The sequence below is a fragment of the Oryza glaberrima genome, chromosome 1, assembly GCF_000147395.1.
Source record: "Oryza glaberrima chromosome 1, OglaRS2, whole genome shotgun sequence".
Lineage (NCBI taxonomy): Eukaryota > Viridiplantae > Streptophyta > Magnoliopsida > Poales > Poaceae > Oryza > Oryza glaberrima.
The window spans coordinates 39,289,523-39,312,253 of NC_068326.1; the positions used below are offsets into that span (position 1 = coordinate 39,289,523).

Genomic DNA, 22,731 nt, shown 5'->3' on the forward strand with positions numbered 1-22,731 from the left:
ATTTGATGTCATTTTCTGTACCTTGCTCAACCAGATATGCTTATGGATGTATCTGCAGCATTACAGATTCTGTACTGTCAGATAATTTCAGCCTGATGACTTTTGAATTCATCTACTTTCAATTGTTTTTATCGAATCATAATCATATTTGAACGGGAGGGACTCCTTATCAGAGAAATGTAGAATGAATGATAACAACAACGATCTGCAGATCTCAGTGCCAAGTGCATCAAGAAGCAACAATTCTCAGGCATATGTAGAATGATAACAACGATTTGCAGATTTCAGTACCAAGTGCATCAAGCAAGCAACAATTCTCAGGCAAATGTTGGACTAATATTAAACACAGCCTGGAGTCTTGAACTGTTAAGGGGATTAAGTATTCCCAGCGTACAAAGTTTTTAGTTGTGAATATAAAACCTCAACATAGTTAACAAGCCACTGTTAGACGATAACAAAATTAACCTTCCCAGCTACAATCTGAACTTAGCAAACTATATTGCTCACATACTGATGCGTTGTATCATTAAAAAAATAAAGCACATGTGAGCATAATGTGTAATCAGTCATAAACAGATGTGAAATGTAAGTGTATTCTGACGACTTCTTGCATGGACTGTTGCTGAAGGCCTGGAAATGTCCAAGATCTGACAGATGAGTTGATGACCCCGCAACGAAGAACACTGACATGAAGAATTTCCTGAGCCTTGCTCCACTAGAAAGCAGAGGTCCTTCAAGACCTTTAGCAAGCTGAAACTGTTATTGATGACATCTTCAGAGAACAGCATTCAGTGGATTCCTGAAACGGGTTCATGTCAGGTCACAATAGAAATAAAAACTTATGCCAGTTGGAATTGAAACATGAGTCACAGTTTTCTTTTAAAGAAAGAAACTAGGTCCTGAATTTCGATGAGCATATTGCCATGATTCCAAATAAATTCCGCTGTTCAAGTTTTGGAGGTATTTCATGTTATCTTGTTTGTGTCTTGTCTAGGCTCAACACCAAAAGTTACTTTGTAGACATAAAAAGATGAAAGTGATGTGTTTGGCAGATTCTTTTGGTCCTTGTTCCCCAGGAAGATTGGAATTTAAAATGTTGTGGACAATTTAATCCACTAAAATATGATAAATCAACTAATCCGTGAAAGGTGAAATAGTTTATTTTGGTTGCATCTAAGACAGGACATGAACAATCATTAGCGTGTTTCCGCTTCATCTTCATATAGTGGATACTGTACCATGAATAATTTTATCTTGGCAAATGCTATTGCAATATGTTTAAGATTTGATTATTGAGATGAAATTGGAGAACTACAAGTGAAAACTGTCCAGGGAATACAAAACACTCCTAAAATAAATATCATTTCTAAGTAATACCTGCATGTGTTAAGAGTAAAAGAAATACATCTTATATTAAAATAGATCATCAGAAACACATGCCATTCAAAAAGGAAATCAACAATCTATTCACTGTATCAAGTAGCCTATAGCAGAAAGTTGCATTATCTGAAGGTTCTTAAGGTACTTGGATTGTAAAATTCTAAGGCCACTAAAATTTACTGAAAGGAAGCAGCATTTTGTATCAAAGACCAAATTTTCAACTAGCAAACTTCGATAATAGTGAAAATGGGTCCAGCTAAGAGAAGCTTAACAAAATCTGCATGACAAAAGCTAGGTGCAAAATCTGCTACTCTTAAATGAAGTCCTTGGACGAAACTTAAAATATAGAAAGTACACTTTTAACTTCTTTCATTACATAACTCGCAAACTTCTTCTCCATGTCATAGTGTGAACTCTAGGAACTTGAATTCCAATTGATTCAGAAAATTATAGTAGAATGATTATTTGTTCAAATTCAGTCTCTAATATTTTATTCCTGTGTTTCACTGTATTAGAATGTAATTTCTTCCATTAGAAATGTTCTCCATGTTTGTGTCCAATGATATCGTCAGTACACCCAATGACCCAGAACTGGATCAGCACAGGCATCAAGTCCACCTGGTGGTCCTGGAATATTCAGTTAGTTCATTGCTTACTTATCATATAAGGCAATACAGTGATCGCTCTCAAGTTCCTTGCACACCTCCACCTACCCCTCTACCCATCATGATTCCAGGCCAGTGAGGCTTACGGATGAAACATTCCATCTAGGAAGTAGGAATATGGTATTATAGTTCTACAATCCATTGTTGCTCTGTCTGTCAGCAAAAGCAGCTCCAAAATTACAAGGCCTGATCAACAGTTTGTAATTGGGAATCCTTCCAAATTTAACATTTCAATGTCAAATCAGCACTCCATGAATCCAAAACAACACTATTTAAGTCTTCCCAAATTATCACTCAACATTTCCTTGGTCTTTACTACATACAATGAATTATTGAAATGTGGAAAGCTCTAAATATAAAGGCTCAAATATTAGTTTTCTTTTGTGATACTTGGAAGTTGGAAACAATGTACACAGCATGTTTGTAAAAACACACTATATTACAAAATTATGAAATGGGTGAACAGTGAACTGCATACTGGATGTAAATTGTTTCTTTTTTTTGGGCGAGGGTCATTAACTTTTTAAACTTCCAGGTTATTAAACTTAAGCATGACCTGTTGTTTGTGGTGTTTCATTCAAGAAGCACCCTTATAAATTATACCATGAAATTCTTTCACTCTATTTTCCATATAAACTGAATTTGTTTATTCCAATCCATGGATTTCTGGCAAGGTCACTCAATTTCCAAACAACAAGGGACAGAAACACATAATCAGTCATGCACTTTATGAGGTGACATGGCTGAATAATAATATTATATATATAACGGATTCAGACATTAGGTATGTTTCAACTTGTTCTGTTGTAACAAGTGATACTGAGAATAGTGGCAATAATACAATTTGCAGAATCTAGCTCAGTAATACGCATTAGAACCATTGATGATGGAGAGGTTGGGCGTGTGCTCACTGTATTCAACTATTGATGTAGGAGGTAGCTGACCAATACAAATCTCATGCACTGTGGACAGAAGAGGAAACAATTCTTGCCACCCTCGATAAGTCAAGACTTCATAAACTTCTTTTGCTGTGGACACTCCCTGCAAGTGAAACTAATAAAGATTAGATGCACTAAGAAGGCAACGAGTTCACCATGTTTGCTTGGTTCCAGATATTTGCTTACCTGAAGTTTTTGGCCATGTAGCATCTCGGCCTCCAACTCATCAAAAGACCTGTAAGAATGATGAAATACCATAGTTATTATGTAATCATCACAAAACAGAAAAAAAAAATCTATGTGAAAACTCTTTAGTATAGGCCATCAACATCGACATACTTTGTATTTTGATTCTCTAACAAAGTTAAAGTATAGAGTAAAATTATCAAAAGACATTATGTATGTTTTAGACAAGAAACCTTTTGCCACCATTTCGTGCAAAGGCCTCAGCGACTCTTCTGTTTCTCCCACCAACTGCCATGAAACACTCATCTTGTCAGTGTTTGTCAGCTCAATGGTAAAAGGAGAATAATGAGATACATACGGCATGTAGTTATTAGGTCAGCCACACCACAGCTCTCAAAGAAAGTGTTGTCCCTGACTGAAGGGGATAGAAGCTTAGAGAAAGCACGCATTTCCCGCAAACCAATCCTCATTATTGCAGCCTGACAAATAGATAAAACAGATCATTAAACTCTATGATACAATGAAAATTCTTCTCTGTTATGTTTTCAATAAAAATAGCATACCTTGGTATTGTTCCCCATATCCAAACCATCAACAAGACCTGCAAGTTGATTCCATCGCTTAAATATTAAAATTTGAAAGGAAACAATGACTACTACAAATTAACAAACATGTAAAACCTGCTGCAATGGCCACGACATTTTTCAGTGTTCCACATAATTCAACTCCTTCAATATCCTCTACCTGTACATGAAGGACACAGGTTTTTCATTTTCTGCTGAACCACTGCTAGGAATCACTCTGGTGAGAGGGTTTGTTTCAATGAGATTTTATGGTTGAACTTACAACAGAAACCAGGAAGTAAGGTGTTGTAAAAAGTTTAGCCCATCGGGTTGCCACTTCCTTGTCTTTCTTATATCCAATTGTCGCTTCACTGAATTTCTCAACAGCAATCTGCATTTGAAAGGTGCACCTGGTTACTTTTCACCTTTAGGGAGCACAAAGAAACTTTGCATGGGAAGTTCAGAAGATGCTTGCCTCATTTGCAATGTTAGCACCCATAAGGACACAGCAATTGATTCCAAGTATGTTTGTAATTAATTTAGATATCATGCATGGTCCTTCCATCTTGACCTCCATGCCCTTGATGAGGGAGATACCCTCAGTTCCTGGCCTTAGTTTACCCACAAGCTTCTTACATATACCCTCCACAAATTGATGGGGAGTCACAAAAACAAGCATATTTGCATCTTTCACTGAAAAAAAAAGGAGACTTTTATGGGTGTTTGTTTGTCAAGATGAAAAAAAGCATGATGTAGACAGGGAGGCTGGAATGGTGATAGCATTTTGCTTATGAAACCTATATTACAACATCCCACCCACCCCCCAAAGTAGTATCAAATAGCACATCAAAGCTAATAATTTTGAGTGTATCTATAAGTTGATTTTCATTTTACTGAAGCAGCTGCTGGCTTTTTTCTTTTTCTTTTTCTTTTTTTTTTTGGTGAAGAGAACTTCCTTCATTAACTAGATCTCTAAGCATTATTGTAGCATCCAAGAGCAATGTATCCAATTAAGAATAATTATAATTAGGAATACAATTTACGGTGTTTACCTGCATTCTCCAAATCAGGATCAGCAATTACATTAGCTCCGAGCTTTATACCAGGTAAGTATTTGCAATTCTCCTGTAATATGCGAGGATCATGCTAGAATCATTTACTGATTCCAGAAGTAAAATAAAGCATGGGGAATTAGTTTGAACTCTTACATTTGCTTGGTTAATGGACTCAGAGAGCTTCTTGCCTGTTGGTAATATTTCTTCAAACACCCACATCCTTACTTCATCTACGAATAAATTACAACAAAATCAGCACAAATAGGTGCAGGATGTAGGGTTGTCAAAAGAACTCATGCAAAAAAGAACCATAGCTAGCATTAGAGTTCCCCCAAGTACCCAATAAATACTACTCCCTCCATCCCAAAATGTTTGACGCCATTGACTTTTTTAAAAATGTTTGACCGTTCGTCTTATTCAAAAAATTTAAGTAATTATTAATTCTTTTCCTATCATTTGATTTATTGTTAAATATACTTTTATGTATACATATAGTTTTACACATTTCACAAAATTTTTTGAATAAGACGAACGGTCAAACATATTTAAAAAAGTCAACAGCATCAAACATTTAAGGAAGGAGGGAGTAGTACGTTTGTGGTAGATAATTTGCAGACTACAACATGGCAATTCAATCTTAAATAATAATGTCAATTTGATGGTTTCATGCGGTTGGATAATATTGATAGGCTCTCAAAAGAACATCTTACAGGGGCTAAGTGGAATGCAGTAAGATTGTTTTTGTTACAAGTAGAAAGATCCCAACAAAACACAGGGTATATATGGTCTCTGATTGAATGGTTAGAGTCTTAGAGAAGACAATTACAAACAACAATAGACATGGAAATGACCCAACAGTTGTAGCAAACACAATGCATATGCTGATATGCATAGAGCCCACATAGGGAGATGCATAATTCAGAAATGCAACACATGGGGAATTAATGGAGAATTGTGAGAGGGAAGGTACCTACCATGAAAGGAGGGCAACTTAGCGGTGTTAGAAGCGATGAGGCGGGAGGCGACGCTGCCCCAGTTGCCGCTGCCGATGACGGCCACAAGATTCTTGGCGTGTCCGTTCTCCATCCCGGTGGCGGAGGGCGAAATGCAGATCAAGAAAGAACCCGACCGACCCAGCCAGCCAACCAGCAAGGGGAGGGAGCAAACAAAGAAATAATAGGAAGGAGCCAACAAGAACGAGCAGCTAGCTTATATATACGGATTGAGGAGGGGAGGGAGCACAAGAAAGGGAAAGAGAAGTAGAAACAAAGAAAATGGGGGGTGAAGAATGTTACTAGGAAGGAGGGGCGAGCATCCCCAAGAAGTGCATGTGTCTGTATCGTGCGAGCCGCTCTACCAGATTGTCCTTTTCAGCAACAGACCATTGGAATCGATAGAGACATGGCAGTCTGTCTTGGCACTTGCGAGCGAGCGGGAGGAGGAGGAAGAAGACGACTCGCTGGAGAGGACGGTGGCTGTGGCGGGGAGGATTTGTCGATCTGCTGCTTTTGCTGAGGTCAGGTGTGGAGGCTCTCCCGTCTCGGTGGTATCGGAGGGTTGCCCTCCTTCATCCTCTCGCTGGGCTTCTTTGCTTCCTCGGCCCAAACCATCAAGGCCCAAACCGCCTCCAGCCATGACATTTCTTCGTCTTGTCTGTCACAAGCTCTCTCAAGCAGCAAACTGAAGGCAAACCCCCGTTCTCTTAGCTTAAACAGGCATCAAACTGCATGATACAGTCTGTAACATGACTGGCCATCAAGCAAGATTACTTGTGTATGAATGATTACTCAAAGTGATCCCCCTTTGGTTTCTGGAGCGCCCACAGGAGAGGCAGACACAACATGGATTCTACCATCAGGCCAGGCCAGTCGTTTTCTGATTTGTTTCTCCCCCTTGCCCACTTCGATGGACCAACCTAAGCCACTCGGTCTTGACGCTCCTCGATTTGCTTGGTACAAAGTCCTACCAGCTCTTCCCTCGGTCTATGGAAGTTCCCTGCAAAACTGGGTCCAAATTATGATGTGCAGGAAACAATAACAAAAGCACATATCAAACAAGAAAATGCACCGTTGGTACTAAGCTATATATGGGTCAAATAAGTACTGGCGCCTTCCACTCTTTCTTAAACTCTTTTAAGAAAAACTCTTATCTTTGTCTTCTCACAGAACATTGCAAACCGAAAACTACAAGGGGTGGGTTCAATGTGCAGTTTTAAGAAAAACTCTTATCTTTGTCTTCTCACAGAACATTGCAAACCGAAAACTACAAGGGGTGAGTTCAATGTGCAGTTTTAAGAAAAATAACTCTTTATCTTTGTCTTCTCACAGAACATTGCAAGCTGAAAACTACAAGGGATGAGTTCAATGTGCAGTGAACAAAAGGATTGCATGGATAGAACCTTATGCTATATCATGCAACAATAGCACAGCAAGTTAGGATGAAACATTTTGCTGGTTCTATTGTAAAGGGCCTACAATTAGCTCACAGCCTCACATACAGCCATAGAGGCCTGCAAAGGCCCTGTAAAAAAAGAGTGAAAAAAAAGAGTTAATTTTATGTACAGAAGGAAGTGGATGTTTCTTGTTTAACTGAAATACACTTTCTGTTATGCACTTATGCTTATGCAAAACAAGAAATAGACTAAAGGGTTCATTACATCAGGTTAATTTAGGCTCCAGTTATACGACGATCAGTTATCTTGCTTCCAGTAGAACTCATCGTTATAACACCAGAATTATCCAATCTGGTGCTGCTTTACTCACTAATGATAAACGCAATGAGGTTCATACTAAAGCGGAAGGAAGTTTAACTGTTTTAACCTCCAAAAATTTACGAGCAGGTAGTCAAATCTATCACTAACTTTGGCATACCTTTTCTTACACATATTTCTAGCTTGCTTCGTTCGGTAAGCATCACCCTCAGAGCTTCAGTCTATAATTCAGTTCTAGGTAGCAACCAAGACAGTGGCATGCATCTTGTAAGCACAGGCTGCTTATTATCTATGTTGCATCTGGTCCTCAATACGACTCCAAGATGGCTCCTTCACTATTCCTTTACCTGACATGGTCTCCCTGATCTCAGCAGCATTACCCCAACGGCCATCACCAGCAAAGGCATTTGATAACTGAACATGAACAGATGAGTCATGAGGATTTAGCTCCATTAGACGCTTGGACACTCGGATTGCAATCTCAAGGTTCCCATGAATCTGGCAGGCACTGAGCAGAGCTCTGTATACTGATGCACCAGGTTTTATAGGCATGCCATTAATCAAGTATTCAGCTTCATTGAGATAGCCTGCTCGACCAAGAAGATCAACCATACAAGCATAGTGTTTTGTCCTTGCTCCCACAAGATACCCTTTATCTTTCATCAAGTTGAAATACTCGAGCCCTTTATCTACCAAGCCAACATGGCTGCAAGCTGTGAGGACTGACAAGAAGGTTATGTGGTCTGGCTGAACATGTAGCCTCCTCATTTGTTCAAACATCTCAACTACCTCCTTTCCATGGCCATGTTGAGCACATCCCGACATTAGTGAATTCCAAGAAACCAAATTGGGTGCTTCCATTGAAATGAAAACGCCATTGGATTCCCCTATTGCACCATGTCTGGCATACATGGAAATCAGGCTGTTCTGGACATCCACAACAGAATCATATCCAATCTTCAGAATAAGAGTATGAACCTGCCTACCCTCTAGCAACGAGGATGAGCTACCTATAGCCTTCAATATGCTGGCAAAGGTGAACACATCCATATCAGTGCCGTGCCTTCTCATTTCCAAGAAGTGTTGAAACGCCTCTTTACCTCTTCCCAGACAGGAGAGCCCAGAAATGACGGAATTGAATGATACCTGATCTTGACATGAAACAGACATCTGCACCTTGACAAAATCTTCCCAAATGCCGCACTTGGAGTACATTGTCACAAGAGCAGACAGAACAAACGGATCGTGCTCCAAGCCCTTCTTAAGCACTGCGCAATGAACTTGCTTCCCATGATCTCTGTCCTCCGGGCTCGCGAATGAGCTGAGAAGGCTGCTGTACGTCATCAAGTTTGGTGCCACACCAGAGCGTTCCATCTCCCTGACCAACAGCACGGCGTCATGAGGCCTTCTGCTTAGAACGAACCCTGTCACGAGCGCCGTGAAAGTGGCCACGTTCTTCTCTTCCATCTCCCCAAACACCTGCTGCGCCGCGCCCAAACGACGGCATTTGGCGTACATGTCCACCAAGGCAGTGCCGACGACGACAGAAGCAAAGAAGCCACACCTGAGGCCAACGGAGTGCAGCATTGCTCCAGCACCGGCATTCTCCAGCCTGACGCAGGCGACCAGGACGCTGGACACGGACGACGCGGTGGGGGAGACGCCGGCGCGCACCATGCGCGCGAAGGCCGCGACGGCGAGGTCGGGCGCGGTCGACTGCGCGTGGCCTAGATGAGCGTGTTCCAGGTGACGGCGGTCCTTAGGGGCATTTGGTCGAACAGGTGCTGTGCCTCACGGAGGCGGCGGGATCGGCAGTAGAAGGCGAGGAGCGCGGTGTTGGCGAAGGGGTTGGAGGCGGAGAAGCCGAGTTTGGTGGCGGCGGCATGGCACTGGTCGGCGGCGGAGGGGCGCGGCGGCTGGGCGGCGAGGAGTTGGACGAAGGCCCGCGGGGTTCGCGACTCGGCGTGGCGGAGGAAGCCGCGCATTTCATCATTCAATTCGGGATTGGATTTGTGGAGCCCGATCCGATTGAAACGGCGAGATGCTCCCTCCCACTGAGCAGTGAGCAATGCTATGCTACCTCGCGAGAAAGTGGCAAAGATGGTGAACGACTCATTTTCGGGGGATTTGCAATTATGACGTTGCAAATATTAACATTTGCTATAATGACACTGGACCTACATTTTATAGACATAAATGGGCCTATTTGTCATCCACTTGTGTCAAAAGTGCGAAGCCCCGATGTTTGCAGTCCTAATATTGTAATTTTCTCATCATTTTGAACAAACAAGTTTGATTAATTATGAACAAACAAGTTTGATTTAGATAATGATTCCACAGTACAAGTAAGCTAACAGAAGATGACAAAGGGCATGTTTATGAGATTCTGAGAAGCAACTGGTTGGTAGCTAGCTTATGATGATCTGGAAAAGCTAGGTTTCTTACCTTCTAGCTTCTAATTCATTTTCTAGATTTTACAACTACAGTTTTTTAGAATCCAGACAAAAGCTGAACTGTTTAGAGAAGTTTCTGATTCTCGGAGAAGCTACAGCAGTTAAAAGCTCCCCCAATCAAGCCCAGAATATCCCCTCCCCTCCGCTTCAACACAAGAGGCAAGTGACTAAGTGAGTACCAATTCAGCAGCTTTCTGCCTAGGATTGGTTACAAATAAAATTGCAATATATGTCAACATCGTGTAGTTAATCACGAAACGTTAATCATTTCTCCATTGAGTGGCAAAAAGGTAATCCTAGATATACAAGCAAGATTAGGTTTTGGGACCCTCTATCCATTTGCCTGTCAGGCACGTCCAAAGCTGTCCGAATTCCAAATAATCCATTTGCCTTTTCCTCTCTTCTATTGAGAAAGATCAACCAATCCAATTGTCACAAGACACGCCCAGTGACCAAAGTCATAATTTTGGGTGTTCCACTAACATCATGAAGCGCGTCATCATCTTTCTTCGCCCATTTTCCCCCCTGCAAGACTGAGACTCATTAGGTTCATGGTAGTTGTCCAACTAACTAACAAGTGCTAAAGTTTCAAAAAAGAAAAAAAAAACTAAGGAGTGCTAAATACCTACCTTTCTGAAGTGTATTCTTGAGAATCAAGGACGTGTAATATTGGGATGAAGCCTTAAGAGATGACCAATCACTGAAAACATACTGCCAAACTTCAGCATGGGTTTCTCTGTAGAATTAAGAAGGTACAGTATGATAACAGTGGAATGAACAAAATGGAGTTATATAACAAGAAAAGATATGACTCCCAAATGTACCATTGCCATAATTTCCACAGGCTAATGTTGTATTTCCAGTACTACTGAAGAATGTTCAGAAATTACTACTAATTGACTCGAGCATGTTGGAACAGCAATTGAGCAACACCCTTGTTTACAGTTTACCTTATCTTGCAATCTCTGGATCCTCTGAGCTTCTTCTCTGATTGAAACAAGGTTGGTCTTGATCTCATTACAAATCCTCCCTTCCAGTAGCCTCACTGGAACCCAGAGCTTCGGCTCCAGTTCCACCACATAAGAAAGTATAGTCTGAAATTCCTGATCCGCTGATATTTCCCCACCATCAACCTGAACAGCACACCCAAATCATCATATTATCTAACCCTAGTCTCGAGATTAAGATTCAGAAAATGAAATTCATAGCATCTTGCTTCTAGAATCCAGACCAGCTGGAATCAGATTTTATCGAGAATAAGTACCGATGGTTAATGCAATGAGCAGCTGATTGTATGAAAAAGTGAAAAATCTTAAATCTGAACCACCATCAATGCGACATGTATAGAGGCTGGATTTCTATCCATTATCTAAAAAAATCAATGCAGTATGTCGTATGTTTGGGATGAATGGGGGTTGATTCCTTTTCTCAATTCATGCTTACTATGCACTACTATCTCTCTTCTTCTTCAAAAAGAAAGAAAGAAAAAATCATGCTGTTGGGATCATGGCATGGAATGAAATGTGGCAGTATGATTCGGCAACATGGATTTGGAATAGCATCTCACACCTCCTCCTGGACGGACCAGTTGCCCTCGAAGACCTTGAAGTCGCCGTCGATCATGTTGAAGGCGATCTCCCTCCTCCGCGCTCCGGCGGGCAGCAGCTGCAATTCGCCCTCGTAGCAGTCGATGGTGCCCCTGGCGTTGAACTTGAAACCCAGCGCGAGATCCTGCTCACCCACCTGCGGATGAAAGCACAGATAAGGTCAACCTAAATTGATTGGTGGTGGAGGAGGAATTGGGGGTACCTGGTAGAGGCGGGCGAAGCAGTCGGACTGGTCGAGGAGGCGGCACTCGGAGAGGCCGGGGATGAAGCCGGCGAGGCCCTCGTAGTCGGTGAGCGTGGCCCAGACGGCGTCGAGCGGGGCGTCGACGCGGACCCGGGCGCGGACGAGGCGGCGGTTGCGCTTGGGCAGCTTGCGCACCTGGATCTCGAACCCGTACCGCTCGTCCCGCTCCTCCTTGTGGTGCTGACCTTCCTGTTCGTCTTCGTCGTGGGCGACGTCGGGCGGTGGGTCGGGCGAGGATGAGATGGGGGAAGGTAGCCTCGACGGAGTAGTGACGGCGAGGCGGAGGCGCGCATGGGGAATCGAGTAGCTGCTGCCGCTACTGGCGGCGGCGGCGGCGAGGAGACGGAGCGGTGGGTGGAGGAGGCCATGGGAGGAAGAGGAGCGCACGGCCATGTCAGTCAACTCAAAGCTCTTTTTTCCTTTTTTGTTTTTTTTCCTTTCTCCCTGCCTATTGGCAATTGACGGACTAGTATCTATCCGTACGAACAAACAAGAGCATATGCAGAAAATTCGTTGTAATTTATACTCCACACAAATTTTGAAATTGGCCTAAATTTGTAGACTGTAGTCGACTATGGCGGTATCGCATCGTGTTGACCGCTAATGAGCTTACGATTTCTTGGAGAGGCGTGCGTGATAATGGAGTACGGATGGATCCAATACATTACAGGCAGCATATGATATCCCTGGACTAACTATTTTTCTTGCTTTCACCGGTGATAGATGGAAAGGCAGCACACTGGTGCTACCTCTGTTTTTAAACACATGATGATGCAATTGATTTTTTTTATAAATATTTAATCATTCATTTTATTTAAAATTTTTTGTGCAAATATAAAAAATTTTAAGAGCATTTGACGATAAATCAAGTCATAATAAAATAAATAAATACATTATTTTTTTTAAATAAGATGAATAATTAAATATATCTTAAAAATCAACAGTACCATATATATTAAAAAACGAATAGAGTACTACACTAGTTTGACACTAGTTTGTATAGAAGCTTTTGAAATTTGGTAATAGGAGAGAGTGAGACTTGGCTGCCGGCCGTCGTGGAAATGTTAGCGATGGAGCGATGGCAATATGTGGCATGGCCATGTTCTACTGGTACCAGGAAAAAAAAAAGAAGAAGAAAAGAACGAAACCCAATCCGAACTTCTATTGGTACAGTGCGAAGGGAAGGGAAGCAACAGTGAGGTTTGCCTTGGCTTGTGCTCTGGTTGTGTGGTGGAGGAAGAAGCATATCCAATCCGAAGCCGAAGCCAATTCATTTCTCTCAGGCATATGGCATGGAAAGGATAAAAACGACCGTGATACTGATACATTTACTCCTACATACATAGTAGAGATACAGACAGAGAGGCAGGCGACGTGCACTTGTCTCCTCCGCTCCTCATGCCTCATGGGACTCATCACCATCAGTGCTGTTCTCCGCTGCTCCACACATTACATTTCTTCATCAAATAAGTAGTCTAGCCACTTGCTCTTCCTTGCAGCAATCAATCTTGTCATGTGTACCCAATATCTATCTAGAACAAATCTCTCTGACCTTGCTATTCCACAACCTAGTACCATATTAGGCGGTGTTTGAATCAGGGACTTAACTTTAGTATCTTTATTTAGACACTAATTTAGAGTATTAAATATAGACTACTTACAAAACTAATTACATAAATGAAAGTTAATTTGCGAGACAAAATTTTTAAGCCTAATTAATCCATAATTAGATAATGTTTACTGTAGCATCACATAGGCTAATCATGGATTAATTAGGCTCAATAGATTCGTCTCGCGAATTAGTCCAAGATTATGGATGGGTTTTATTAATAGTCTATGTTTAATATTTATAATTAGTGTCTAAACATCCGATGTGATAGGAACTTAAAAGTTTTAGTTCCATCTAAGCAGGGTCTTATTAGTATTATCTATGATGAATGGATATGTATTTATTCGCTATTCAGTTCATTTGCCATCACACAAAGAGAAAAGTATGTGTACCATCCAGATAGATTTGTAGTAATAGGATATATCGCATCTAGATTCATAGTATTAGTTTTGTTTTTTATGGAACTGAATGTGTAGAGTACAGTGTGAGCATCACAATTGCAAGAATCACAAGTATGAATCATTTCTGGATTCCCCAAATTGCAAGGGAACCATACATATGCATGATGCCTTTGTCACGCAGGTAGGTACATAGAGATACATGTCATGCATCCAGCTCAATTAACAACAGCTACAAACAAACAGCGTGGATGGATGGATGGATACACTTTGCCCTTAATTAGAATTAGGAGTTTACAGTTGAGGGAGCATTCTCTTCTCTTCTCTTCTCTTATTGATGAAACACCTTCGTTATGGAGTAGTATGTGGTATATAGATGTGGAAATGAAATGATGATGAGAAGGAATGGATCAGTGGTTGGCGTGGTGGTAGTGGTGGTAGGAGGAGACGGTGGCGGCATAGGCGGCGTTGTTGTAGGAGTGGTGGTGGGGGTGGGGGTGGTAAGGAGAAGGAACCTGGTCGTGGAGGGAGGCGTGGGGGACGGGGGTGGAGGCGAAGATGTGGTCGGAGGGGGAAGGGCCCTCGTTGGAGAGGCCCTGCATCCGCTTCACGTAGAGGCGATACTTCTGGAGGTGGCTGGCGACGTTCTCCCGGGTGAGGCCCTCCACGTTCATCAGCTGCATAATCGTCTTGGGCACCGCGTTCTTCATCCCCAGGTGCGCCACCACCTCCACGAACCTCTTGTGCAGCTGCGGCGTCCACACCAGCCGCGCCCTCTTGCTGCTGCTGTTGTTGGTGTTCCCGTTCCCCCCATCCGCGCCTCCCCCTGACTCCGCCTCGTCCGCTCCCGCTCCCGCTCCCTTCGACGCGAACGCCGGGAACGAGCTCGACGACGACGACGACGCGCGCCGCAGCCGGGACACCGTCGCCGCCGACGCGCGGTGCACGTCGAGCAGCGTGCGCCCGGGCTCCGGCGGGATGCGGAACGCCGCCGCCAGCCCCGCCGGCACCAGCGGCTGCGACAGCGGGGTCAGCTCGTCGGCGCCGGGCAGCCCCGCCTCCCACTCCATCACCCGCTCGTCCTCCCCGCCGCCCAGCTCGTACTCCTCCGGCGCCTCCTCGCCCATAATACTCGGATTTTCTTCTCAATCAAATCAAAAAAACCACTCGTTCCTCCTCCTCCGAATTACTAATCAAATCTCAAATCGATGGCTACTCACTCTCTAGAGAGATCCAGACCCTTCTTCAGGCCGAACCAAATCGGGGACTCGAAGAATCGGGCGGTGGGTGAGAAGAGAGAAGATATTTGTGCGAGTTGAGTTGAGTCGAGGTGGAAGACAAGAGGGGAAGACGAATAAATAGTAATAAAAAAAGAGGGGAAAAGGGGAATAAAGAGCAAAGTGGAGGTGGGTGGGGACGGAGAGAAGAGAGCAAAGGGAGATCACGGTCCACGTGGACCGGTGAGCCGGATATTTTTTGATTCGGGGGATGCGCTTTTGCATCCCGGCCGTCCGCCCGCGCCCTTTTGCAGTGGCACGATCGTTATTCCCGTGCTCTTTTCGGGGCACTCCTCAAGCTGATTAGGACTGGAGATATTTCCTCAAGATTCGGATAGGGCGAATCCGACGGCGTGGCTCTGCTCTCCGCCTTTCCTTTTCTTCTTCCTGTATAATAATTGAAAATTGTGGGCGATGCGATGCGATTCTGTGGATTGGATTGGATTGGGATGGCCCGGTCAACGATGCCAAGCTGGAGCAACCAGATATTTCTCTTCTCTTCTCCCACCCTACTCCCCTTCAGTCTTCAGCAACCAAAATAAACTCTCCTAACCTTAGTCTATACAGTCTATCCTTCTTTTATACTGCCTATGTTCCAAATAAAAATTACATTAGTAGTAACACCCATATCCCATAAATAATATACTAGCAGTTTCGAATCAAATGAAATATAGACTTCATCTATCTAGTACGAATGTATCCTATCAAATGTTATACTGTTACTGTATATTTTAGGATGTAGTGTTTTATTAGGTCCCATTCGCTTCTAATGAAAAGAATGGATGGAATTTTGGATTCTCGTGGCATGTTTTTTAAACTGTTAAACGGTATGTTTCATGCGAAAACTTTCTATATGAAAATTGCTCTAAAATAGCATATTAATTTATTTTTTAAGTTTGTAATAATTAAAACACAATCAATCATAAGTTAATACCACCTCGTTTTGCGTAAAAAAACTTAATCTTCATCTTCATCTTCAGGAGAAAAAGAACACCACCTTAGTACTGTTATAAATTGCTGCATTTAGATTATAATAATATGTCCAGAAACAAGAAAGATGACGATAATGATACACGATCTACCCTGAAAAGAACAAGCAAGCGACCAGTAGATGATAAATGTAGTAGTAAAAAAGAGCAAAGCTGAGATTAATAGCTCCAGCTTCACCCACAGAACAGTTCAAGGCATCATCTGTGGTACAGTAGTAGTAGTATATGTTACAACAAAACGCGACGCCCTGATATGATATCGAATCATCGATACCGGGCAGGGCTGAGATTAATTCTTTTTTTTTCAAAAAGAAAAAAGTACTAGTGACTGGCTTTTTAAAAGTTTAATAAAACAGCTAACAACAGCTCTCTCTTTCGCTCTAGTTCTAAAAAATTTGTACACCTTGCTCCTCCTCTTTTTACACAGTTTGAGAACTCATAGTACACGGTACACATGAAGATTCTTTTTATCTCCCTCCCTTGTGCTAGTTCCTCAGCTACAGAATGTACACTCTCCGGTGCAAGCTACTACTCTCTCTCTTTATTTCTAACAACAAGGCCATTCAGAACAGAGCCTCGTACTAGTAGGGGTTGGTTTAGATAGAAAAACATGACGCCAGTGCAAACCTAGCCACTGTTAGCTGTACAACTAGATAGCGCTTATTCTTCAAGCTGCAGTTGATGGTTGAAGCCCAAGCCGCTTTTCTGCGCACACACAAAAACAGCTTTGTGTTATATATAACAAATCATCATATCCTAGTCACATAAAACTTCTCTCTCTTTGTGTTATGTGCCGTACCTCCGGCTGCGACGAGCTTTTCCACGCGTGCCACTATATGCTTCCCGTAAGTATATTTCTTCAGTGTGTTCAGATGAGCTTTTATCCTTGTAAGGATCATCTCTCTCTGCTGATCATCACAGGTCTCTAACACCTTCTGTACCACATAGTTTGCAAATTGATCTTTCATCATCACCTTCAGATTTCAAACAAAAAGACAAGTCACTTTTAGCAAGGACCATCAACTTTTCATATTAGGTGCTTAATTTTCTGAGAAGCAAAGATGTTGCAAAACTGTACCGCATAGAAATAACGAAATATGTCCACAAGTTAAAACAGACACAAACCTCAAGATGTTCGCTCTCATTACTGGAGCCAAGCATTTCACCAATCAGGACTTGACGCTCCACAGGATTCCCAAAGGCTAAACACTTCTCAATGACATTTGAAGCAAACTTTTGCTGGCTCATTTGTACTATCTGCCCAATCAACTTCTCAATAATAGCAGATCTCTCGTGGGGTTTGCCATGTTCCAGAACATGCTGTCAAATAAGGTTGGTTATTGAAGAGAGAAAATGCCTTTTGCAGTGAGAGAGCAAATGAGGGGAAAGAAGCACATGCATCAACATTCCAGGCTTATCATGTCTACTTGCACAACTGCTAAATTCCACTGATCAATCAATCACAGTATATGCAAACTATTTTCATCGTTCACCCTATACATAAATGCAAAATAGCTTAAGGTGGAAAAGGGGAAGGAAAAGCATGTTCAACTGAGCGAGTGTATTACTCTTGGGGAAACACAGTTCGGTAAGGTCCAAGCAAACTGAGCTTTCCTCATAAAAATCATATCTCTAATATCTAGACATGTCATAGGAAGTGGTTGAAATAATTTAATATAACCATGTTTGCACATCACAGTGCTAAAGAAATATTAAGAATCTCTTACATGTAATTGATGAACATTTGGGTCAGTATCTCATGTAGTAGTCAGTATTTCAAGTAGCAGAAACCCTATTTTTTAGCAAGCGGCTACAGTTGACAGGTGCTGAACAGGAGCAAATCCACCATAAAAACAAAAAGGGAAAATTTTGTCACTGACCTGGACAACATAGTTACCATACTGGTCTGTAGCCAGCAAGCAAACAGATTGTAGGATCTCATCCATCATGATTTGCTGGGTTTTAGGATCATCACAATGCTCCAGCACCCTCTGCGTCCAGTGAATTTGCATGACAAAGGTTAGTGTAGCTATGAAGTAGCATGAATAGACTGGATATTGAAGCAATCAACGGATAGCATGCTGTGGCACTACAAGTGTACCTGTATCACCCGACAACCATATGGATGAGTTGATAGCATCACAACTTGGCCATAGAAGGTTGAAACAATGAACTGGATAGCATGCTGTGGAATGCATTCAATACATTTCTGTATAACATGATTTCCATTTTGATCACGTACACAGCGCATCACTTGTCCATCAAGCTCAGCAACCATTTTAGTCTGCTGATCTAAATCAACAACTTCTATGGCCTGCATGAATATTGTCCATAACATCAGTTAAACATCTTATTTGCTGCACCTTTGAGCCCTCCATGCAATATATAAGGGTATATGTGCATGGACACGAATAACTGGATAAGATCAAGCATGCCTGTGGTTGCCAATATGCACTTAGATAACCAGAGATGCATTATATGTCAAAGACCGATGAATAGGAATCGACACACATGTATAAATATAAATTCAATCTGTCATGCCTTGCAAACCAAGAGTTTTGCTGACAACTAGGTAACTTGTACTCTCTTTTGTCCACAATATAGGTTGCTAAGGGATCCATGTGATCAGATTGTAAAAGTTTTTTATTATTAGTACTTGCCTACTTGGAAAAGTAAAATATATTTGACTAAGCAAAATGATCATTATGGATTTAATTCAAGAACCAACAGATGGGTTTTCAAATTATCTGCACCTTCTGTATAACTCGGCAACCATACATTTGGAGGCTGAGTGCTAAGACACGTCCAATTAGCTGATCAGCCAACTCCTTTATCTGAGCTGAGCTCCCATGCTCAAAAAACTGGTTCAAAGGATTACTGTCAGTGGGTAAAATCATGATGGCTATTATACTGACAAAAAAAATGTTACCAGTACCTTCTGCACAACATAGTTTCCAAAGACATCAGTCATCAATGTGAGAGCCTGAGGCATGATTTCAGCAAAAACCATGTCTTTTTCTTCAGTGCTGGCTGTTTCAAGCTTTTGCTGTATGAATCTACTTCCATATTGATCCGCACTGAATGTAAACCAAAAAAAAAAAATATTAGACCAATAAAGATGAGAGATCTGTGTACATAGCTCTTCCAACAATTATGGAATGAAGCAGTTACCAATATTAAACATCTTTCATGCAATCACTGAATCCTCCAATCTAGAACTAATATATGAAAGTTAGCGCTATCCAATATGGTATGGGGGTTTTCTATATATTTCAATTTTCCCCATTCTACCACATATCCTTAAAATTTAGTGGGTTATACAGAAACATATTAATCCACTGAGAAGGAGTACCTGAACTCAACAACATGACCAGCGATTTCAGAGAGCTCATATGATTTGCTTTTGTTGCTCTTAAATTCTTCCAGAAGTGATGGAACTAAATTGGCCTCCATCTTACCACCGAGATCCGAATTCCAGGAGCCAAAGGAACCACCAAAATTTTTCATCCCAGATGGATAGCGCATGCTGCGATCCCCGTGCCTAAGTGGACTACCAGGTCCACCTGGTGACGAGGGAAGAATAGGACTTGTTAAAGAGTTACCAGCATAGCCAAGACCAACCCCGAGATTCCCGTAGTAACTATATTGCTTCTGTGACTGAAGCAATGGACTAAGGTACGCCTTCTGAGGGCCAAATAGATCCATGTAAGAACCTCCTAGATTAGCCCTATCCATCAAAGGATCCTCACAGTTAGCTGCAAGGGCAGCAATTTCTGCTGCCCGAAGGAACTGAACATACAGTGGATCAACAGGCATCTGGTGGGCAGAAGCTGCAGTTGGACTTCCAATTCCAACGTAGTTTGGAAGGTTAGATGCACCGGTTAGATTTTGCCATGAAGATAAACTCCCACCTGGTGATCGGGATCCAAGCCTAGGAGAAGCAAAGCCAGATCCCACCGATGAGTTGTCAAATGATGTGAAACCACCAGCACTGATCTGGCTTCTCATAACAGAAGGATTCATAGAAGCACCAGAATATTCTTGAGGAACCTTCACGTGTCCTTGTTCAGAACGTTTCATGTAGGAATGGCGCTGATTGCCATTTGTTTGATCCATGTACTGATCAAAAAGGAACTTACGAACATCATCCACATCCTGATGGAGCTTAGATTGGTCCATTGTGTTTCCGTTCATTGCTCTTGATGACGACAGGTTCATACCAGATAGAGCAGACACCAAATCATCAGATTCAATAATATTGGGAGAACTACGATTGAAAGAAGATGAACCAACATTATTCTTCTTATCTGTAGCACCAAGTTTCACACCAATTGGGGGGAGGCAAGGACTAGGAACTCTCCTCACTAGTTCAGGATCTGGAGATGCACTTCTTGAAAGTGATGATCCTATTATTGATGCATATGAGTGTGATGATTCATTCTGGTTTTCTGGCAAGCATGGTGCTTTGCTGTCTGAGTGAAGGCCACTAATAGCTCCAGTCTCACGATGTAGACCATACTGCACTTTAGAAGAACTCAACAAGTCTGTACCATTGCAGTTGGCACCCTGTCTATCCGTATCGTGTTGATACGAGTCATCCTGCATCATATATAGGTCAGAAGTTATTTCTTTAGCCTTGAATAGAATTATAACTGAAGAAAAGAGTAATTAAATTCCCTTGAGAGTTAAGATCTACCCTATTTTATACAATCCGCACACGTATACGGGAAATGACCTACATGTCAATGTAAGATAATAATTGTAATCATGATGCAGTGCATTTGGCAAGAAATGCGATGCCCCATCCCTAGATAGCAGTTCTAGAAGCCAACAATACATGTTGCACCGAATATCAATACAATAATGATATAAACTTTATTGCAAAAAAAAAGAGAAGAAGATATAAATATGACATTTGCTGGCCAATTATCATACTGCACTATTCTAGCATGTGTGGCAAGGGAAGCTTTCTCAGAACCATTTCCATCTACTTGTAATGAAATATACTGCAGAAAATATTTCCTGAATATTATGCAGCTTCCGTGGAATCTAGACCAATTTTGTGTATGCATGCTAAATTCAGCATCTCCCTAACCATGTACAAATCACATTACTCAGATGACCGAGACAAACATAGCATAGGGAATGGGTACAGATCCAAGAATGTGGTAACAAACAACAAGGCAGTAACACAACAATTTTGGCTGCAAATAGCATATTGGTTGACAACTTACGAAGTTTCAGGACCAATACTTTTGCGACAGAAAGGCGTTTTATAGTGCCAAAACCTAGCAAACGTCAGCCAGAACTTGAGGTTTTATCATACAAAGTAGCTTTGAAGGTGGAGAACTATTGGAGTTATCAGTCACAATAAACCAATCTAACTCAACTATTGGAGTTATCAATCACAATAAACCAATCTAACTCCGTAACAGTAAAAGCAGCAGGAGAAGCGTATACCCTGGTAAAAAATTTAGACATGAACATTGACTCAAACGAACTCATCTACTTGAATGAACGAAAAAAGGAACCAAAAGTAATAAAACTCCTATGCCAATGCTTGTACTCGACATCTACGGCGTGAACCACTGACATAATCAAGTCATGAAAGCTTAGGTGCAAGCAATGCAATGGCAGTTAAATAAGATAGGATAAGTTGTTCTAGTGTAGAAGAAGCACCACCTGAAAGATACCGGAGAAGCTATTCTGGCGGCCAATCTCGAGACCGGGCATCCCAATGAGGCCATCCCCTAGACCCATCCCTCCAGCGCCGCCGCCGCCGCCGCCGCCTCCACCTCCACCTCTGGGCTTCCTCCCGTCGCCGATCCCACCCAAGCCGGGGCGAAGGCGCTGCGCGGAGCGCCAGTCCTCCTTGGACAGCAGCGGCGGCGGGAGGCGAGGGTTGATGTTGCCGTTGGAGTAGTAGTAGGAGTGGTAGGCCGGGTCGGCCCGGAGCTCGTCCTCCAGGAACACGTCGGCGGCGGCGGCGGCGTGGAGCGCGCCCATGGAGCCCTCGACCGTGGGCGGCGCGGAGCCGCTGCGGAAGAGGTCCAGCTCGCGTTCCCGATCGGCCTCCGCCTGCGCCTGCTCCCCCTCCTGGCGCCGCCACGGCTCACCTCGCATCGCCATCTCGGTCACCATCTCCACTCCACACACACACAAAAGGCGGCGGCGGCGGCGGCTGCTCCCGCAACAGCGACCTCCCAAAACACTAGTGGATTCTAGATGGTTTTGGCGACTAGAAACGAGACATCTCCACGATTGGACAAGCCATTGCTACCCAAATCCCTCCTCCCGAAAGAAAAAGCCTCAACTCTGGACCAAATTTAACCCCAAAAAAGATGGCCCCAAGGTTGAATAGCCGGCGAGAAGCTAACGGAGCGGATTTGCGCGAGGAATGGGCTGATAAATCGGGCGATTAGTTGGGATTTGGGAGGGATTTGAGGGGGGGAAAGGAGCAGATGAACAAAAGCTTTTTCTTCCTTCCCTTTCTTTTACAGTGCACTGCAGTATTGTGTTGTGACAAGAGAAGAGACGAGAGAAGTGGATTGCGGCTGCGTTAAGTACAACGGCCGGCGAGGTCTGGGCCGTCGGATGAGGCGATGGACGGATGGGATCTCGCCGAGGGGTTTGGGGGCCTAGGGTTTTGCGGTTGCG

General features: G+C 42.7%; 4 protein-coding genes across 8 annotated transcripts; all 4 read right to left on the minus strand.

Annotated features, from left to right (window-relative positions):
* Positions 1–814: 814 nt before the first annotated feature.
* Positions 815–9,345, minus strand: LOC127776492 (glycerol-3-phosphate dehydrogenase [NAD(+)]). Of its 2 annotated transcripts, XM_052302889.1 has the most exons (13): positions 7,658–7,779; positions 7,186–7,307; positions 5,762–6,782; positions 4,941–5,017; positions 4,785–4,857; positions 4,208–4,425; positions 4,016–4,123; positions 3,850–3,913; positions 3,733–3,770; positions 3,528–3,648; positions 3,403–3,457; positions 3,170–3,218; positions 815–3,086 (listed from the first exon to the last, which is right to left on the minus strand). In XM_052302889.1, exons 3-13 carry the CDS (start codon positions 5,871–5,873, stop codon positions 2,904–2,906), a joined length of 1,098 nt encoding a protein of 365 aa, XP_052158849.1. In that variant the 5' UTR covers positions 5,874–6,782; positions 7,186–7,307; positions 7,658–7,779; the 3' UTR covers positions 815–2,903. The 2 variants fall into 2 exon arrangements, 1 of the variants encoding a protein (XP_052158849.1); XR_008018185.1 differs by lacking the exons at positions 815–3,086; positions 3,170–3,218; positions 3,403–3,457; ... (5 more) ...; positions 4,785–4,857; positions 4,941–5,017 and having other exon boundaries at positions 5,877–6,782; positions 7,658–9,345.
* Positions 9,346–10,196: 851 nt separating this feature from the next.
* On the minus strand, positions 10,197–12,422 carry LOC127776519 (uncharacterized). Of its 4 annotated transcripts, none has more exons than XM_052302951.1 (5): positions 11,760–12,422; positions 11,520–11,693; positions 10,901–11,083; positions 10,580–10,650; positions 10,197–10,483 (listed from the first exon to the last, which is right to left on the minus strand). In XM_052302951.1, exons 1-4 carry the CDS (start codon positions 12,192–12,194, stop codon positions 10,648–10,650), a joined length of 795 nt encoding a protein of 264 aa, XP_052158911.1. In that variant the 5' UTR covers positions 12,195–12,422; the 3' UTR covers positions 10,197–10,483; positions 10,580–10,647. The 4 variants fall into 4 exon arrangements, with proteins under 4 accessions (XP_052158911.1, XP_052158903.1, XP_052158886.1 ...); XM_052302943.1 differs by having other exon boundaries at positions 10,197–10,475; positions 11,760–12,421; XM_052302926.1 differs by having other exon boundaries at positions 10,197–10,475; positions 10,580–10,686; positions 11,760–12,420.
* Positions 12,423–13,907: 1,485 nt separating this feature from the next.
* Positions 13,908–15,148, minus strand: LOC127775151 (transcription factor PCL1). The gene has a single exon (XM_052301470.1). It carries the CDS (start codon positions 14,933–14,935, stop codon positions 14,219–14,221), a length of 717 nt encoding a protein of 238 aa, XP_052157430.1. The 5' UTR covers positions 14,936–15,148; the 3' UTR covers positions 13,908–14,218.
* Positions 15,149–16,197: 1,049 nt separating this feature from the next.
* Positions 16,198–22,614, minus strand: LOC127775141 (pumilio homolog 1-like). Its single transcript, XM_052301457.1, has 9 exons — positions 21,757–22,614; positions 19,427–20,673; positions 19,010–19,151; positions 18,828–18,935; positions 18,176–18,388; positions 17,955–18,065; positions 17,200–17,394; positions 16,874–17,048; positions 16,198–16,779 (listed from the first exon to the last, which is right to left on the minus strand). The coding sequence occupies exons 1-9, from the start codon at positions 22,213–22,215 to the stop codon at positions 16,742–16,744; spliced, it is 2,688 nt and encodes an 895-aa protein (XP_052157417.1). The 5' UTR covers positions 22,216–22,614; the 3' UTR covers positions 16,198–16,741.
* Positions 22,615–22,731: the final 117 nt, after the last annotated feature.

Coding starts and splice junctions, on each gene's coding strand:
- LOC127776492 (XM_052302889.1), bottom strand. CDS start 5,873: ATGGAGAACGGACACGCCAAGAATCTTGTGGCCGTCATCGGCAGCGGC. Junction 5,018..5,761: donor TAAGTTGCCCTCCTTTCATG/GTAGGTACCTTC, acceptor ATTTATTCGTAG/ATGAAGTAAGGATGTGGGTG. Junction 3,649..3,732: donor ATATGGGGAACAATACCAAG/GTATGCTATTTT, acceptor TCTATTTGTCAG/GCTGCAATAATGAGGATTGG.
- LOC127775151 (XM_052301470.1), bottom strand. CDS start 14,935: ATGGGCGAGGAGGCGCCGGAGGAGTACGAGCTGGGCGGCGGGGAGGAC.
- LOC127776519 (XM_052302926.1), bottom strand. CDS start 12,194: ATGGCCGTGCGCTCCTCTTCCTCCCATGGCCTCCTCCACCCACCGCTC. Junction 11,694..11,759: donor GCTTCGCCCGCCTCTACCAG/GTACCCCCAATT, acceptor TTTCATCCGCAG/GTGGGTGAGCAGGATCTCGC. Junction 11,084..11,519: donor ACTGGTCCGTCCAGGAGGAG/GTGTGAGATGCT, acceptor TGTGCTGTTCAG/GTTGATGGTGGGGAAATATC.
- LOC127775141 (XM_052301457.1), bottom strand. CDS start 22,215: ATGGTGACCGAGATGGCGATGCGAGGTGAGCCGTGGCGGCGCCAGGAG. Junction 19,152..19,426: donor GGTCATGTTGTTGAGTTCAG/GTACTCCTTCTC, acceptor GTTTACATTCAG/TGCGGATCAATATGGAAGTA. Junction 16,780..16,873: donor AAAGCTCGTCGCAGCCGGAG/GTACGGCACATA, acceptor GTGTGTGCGCAG/AAAAGCGGCTTGGGCTTCAA.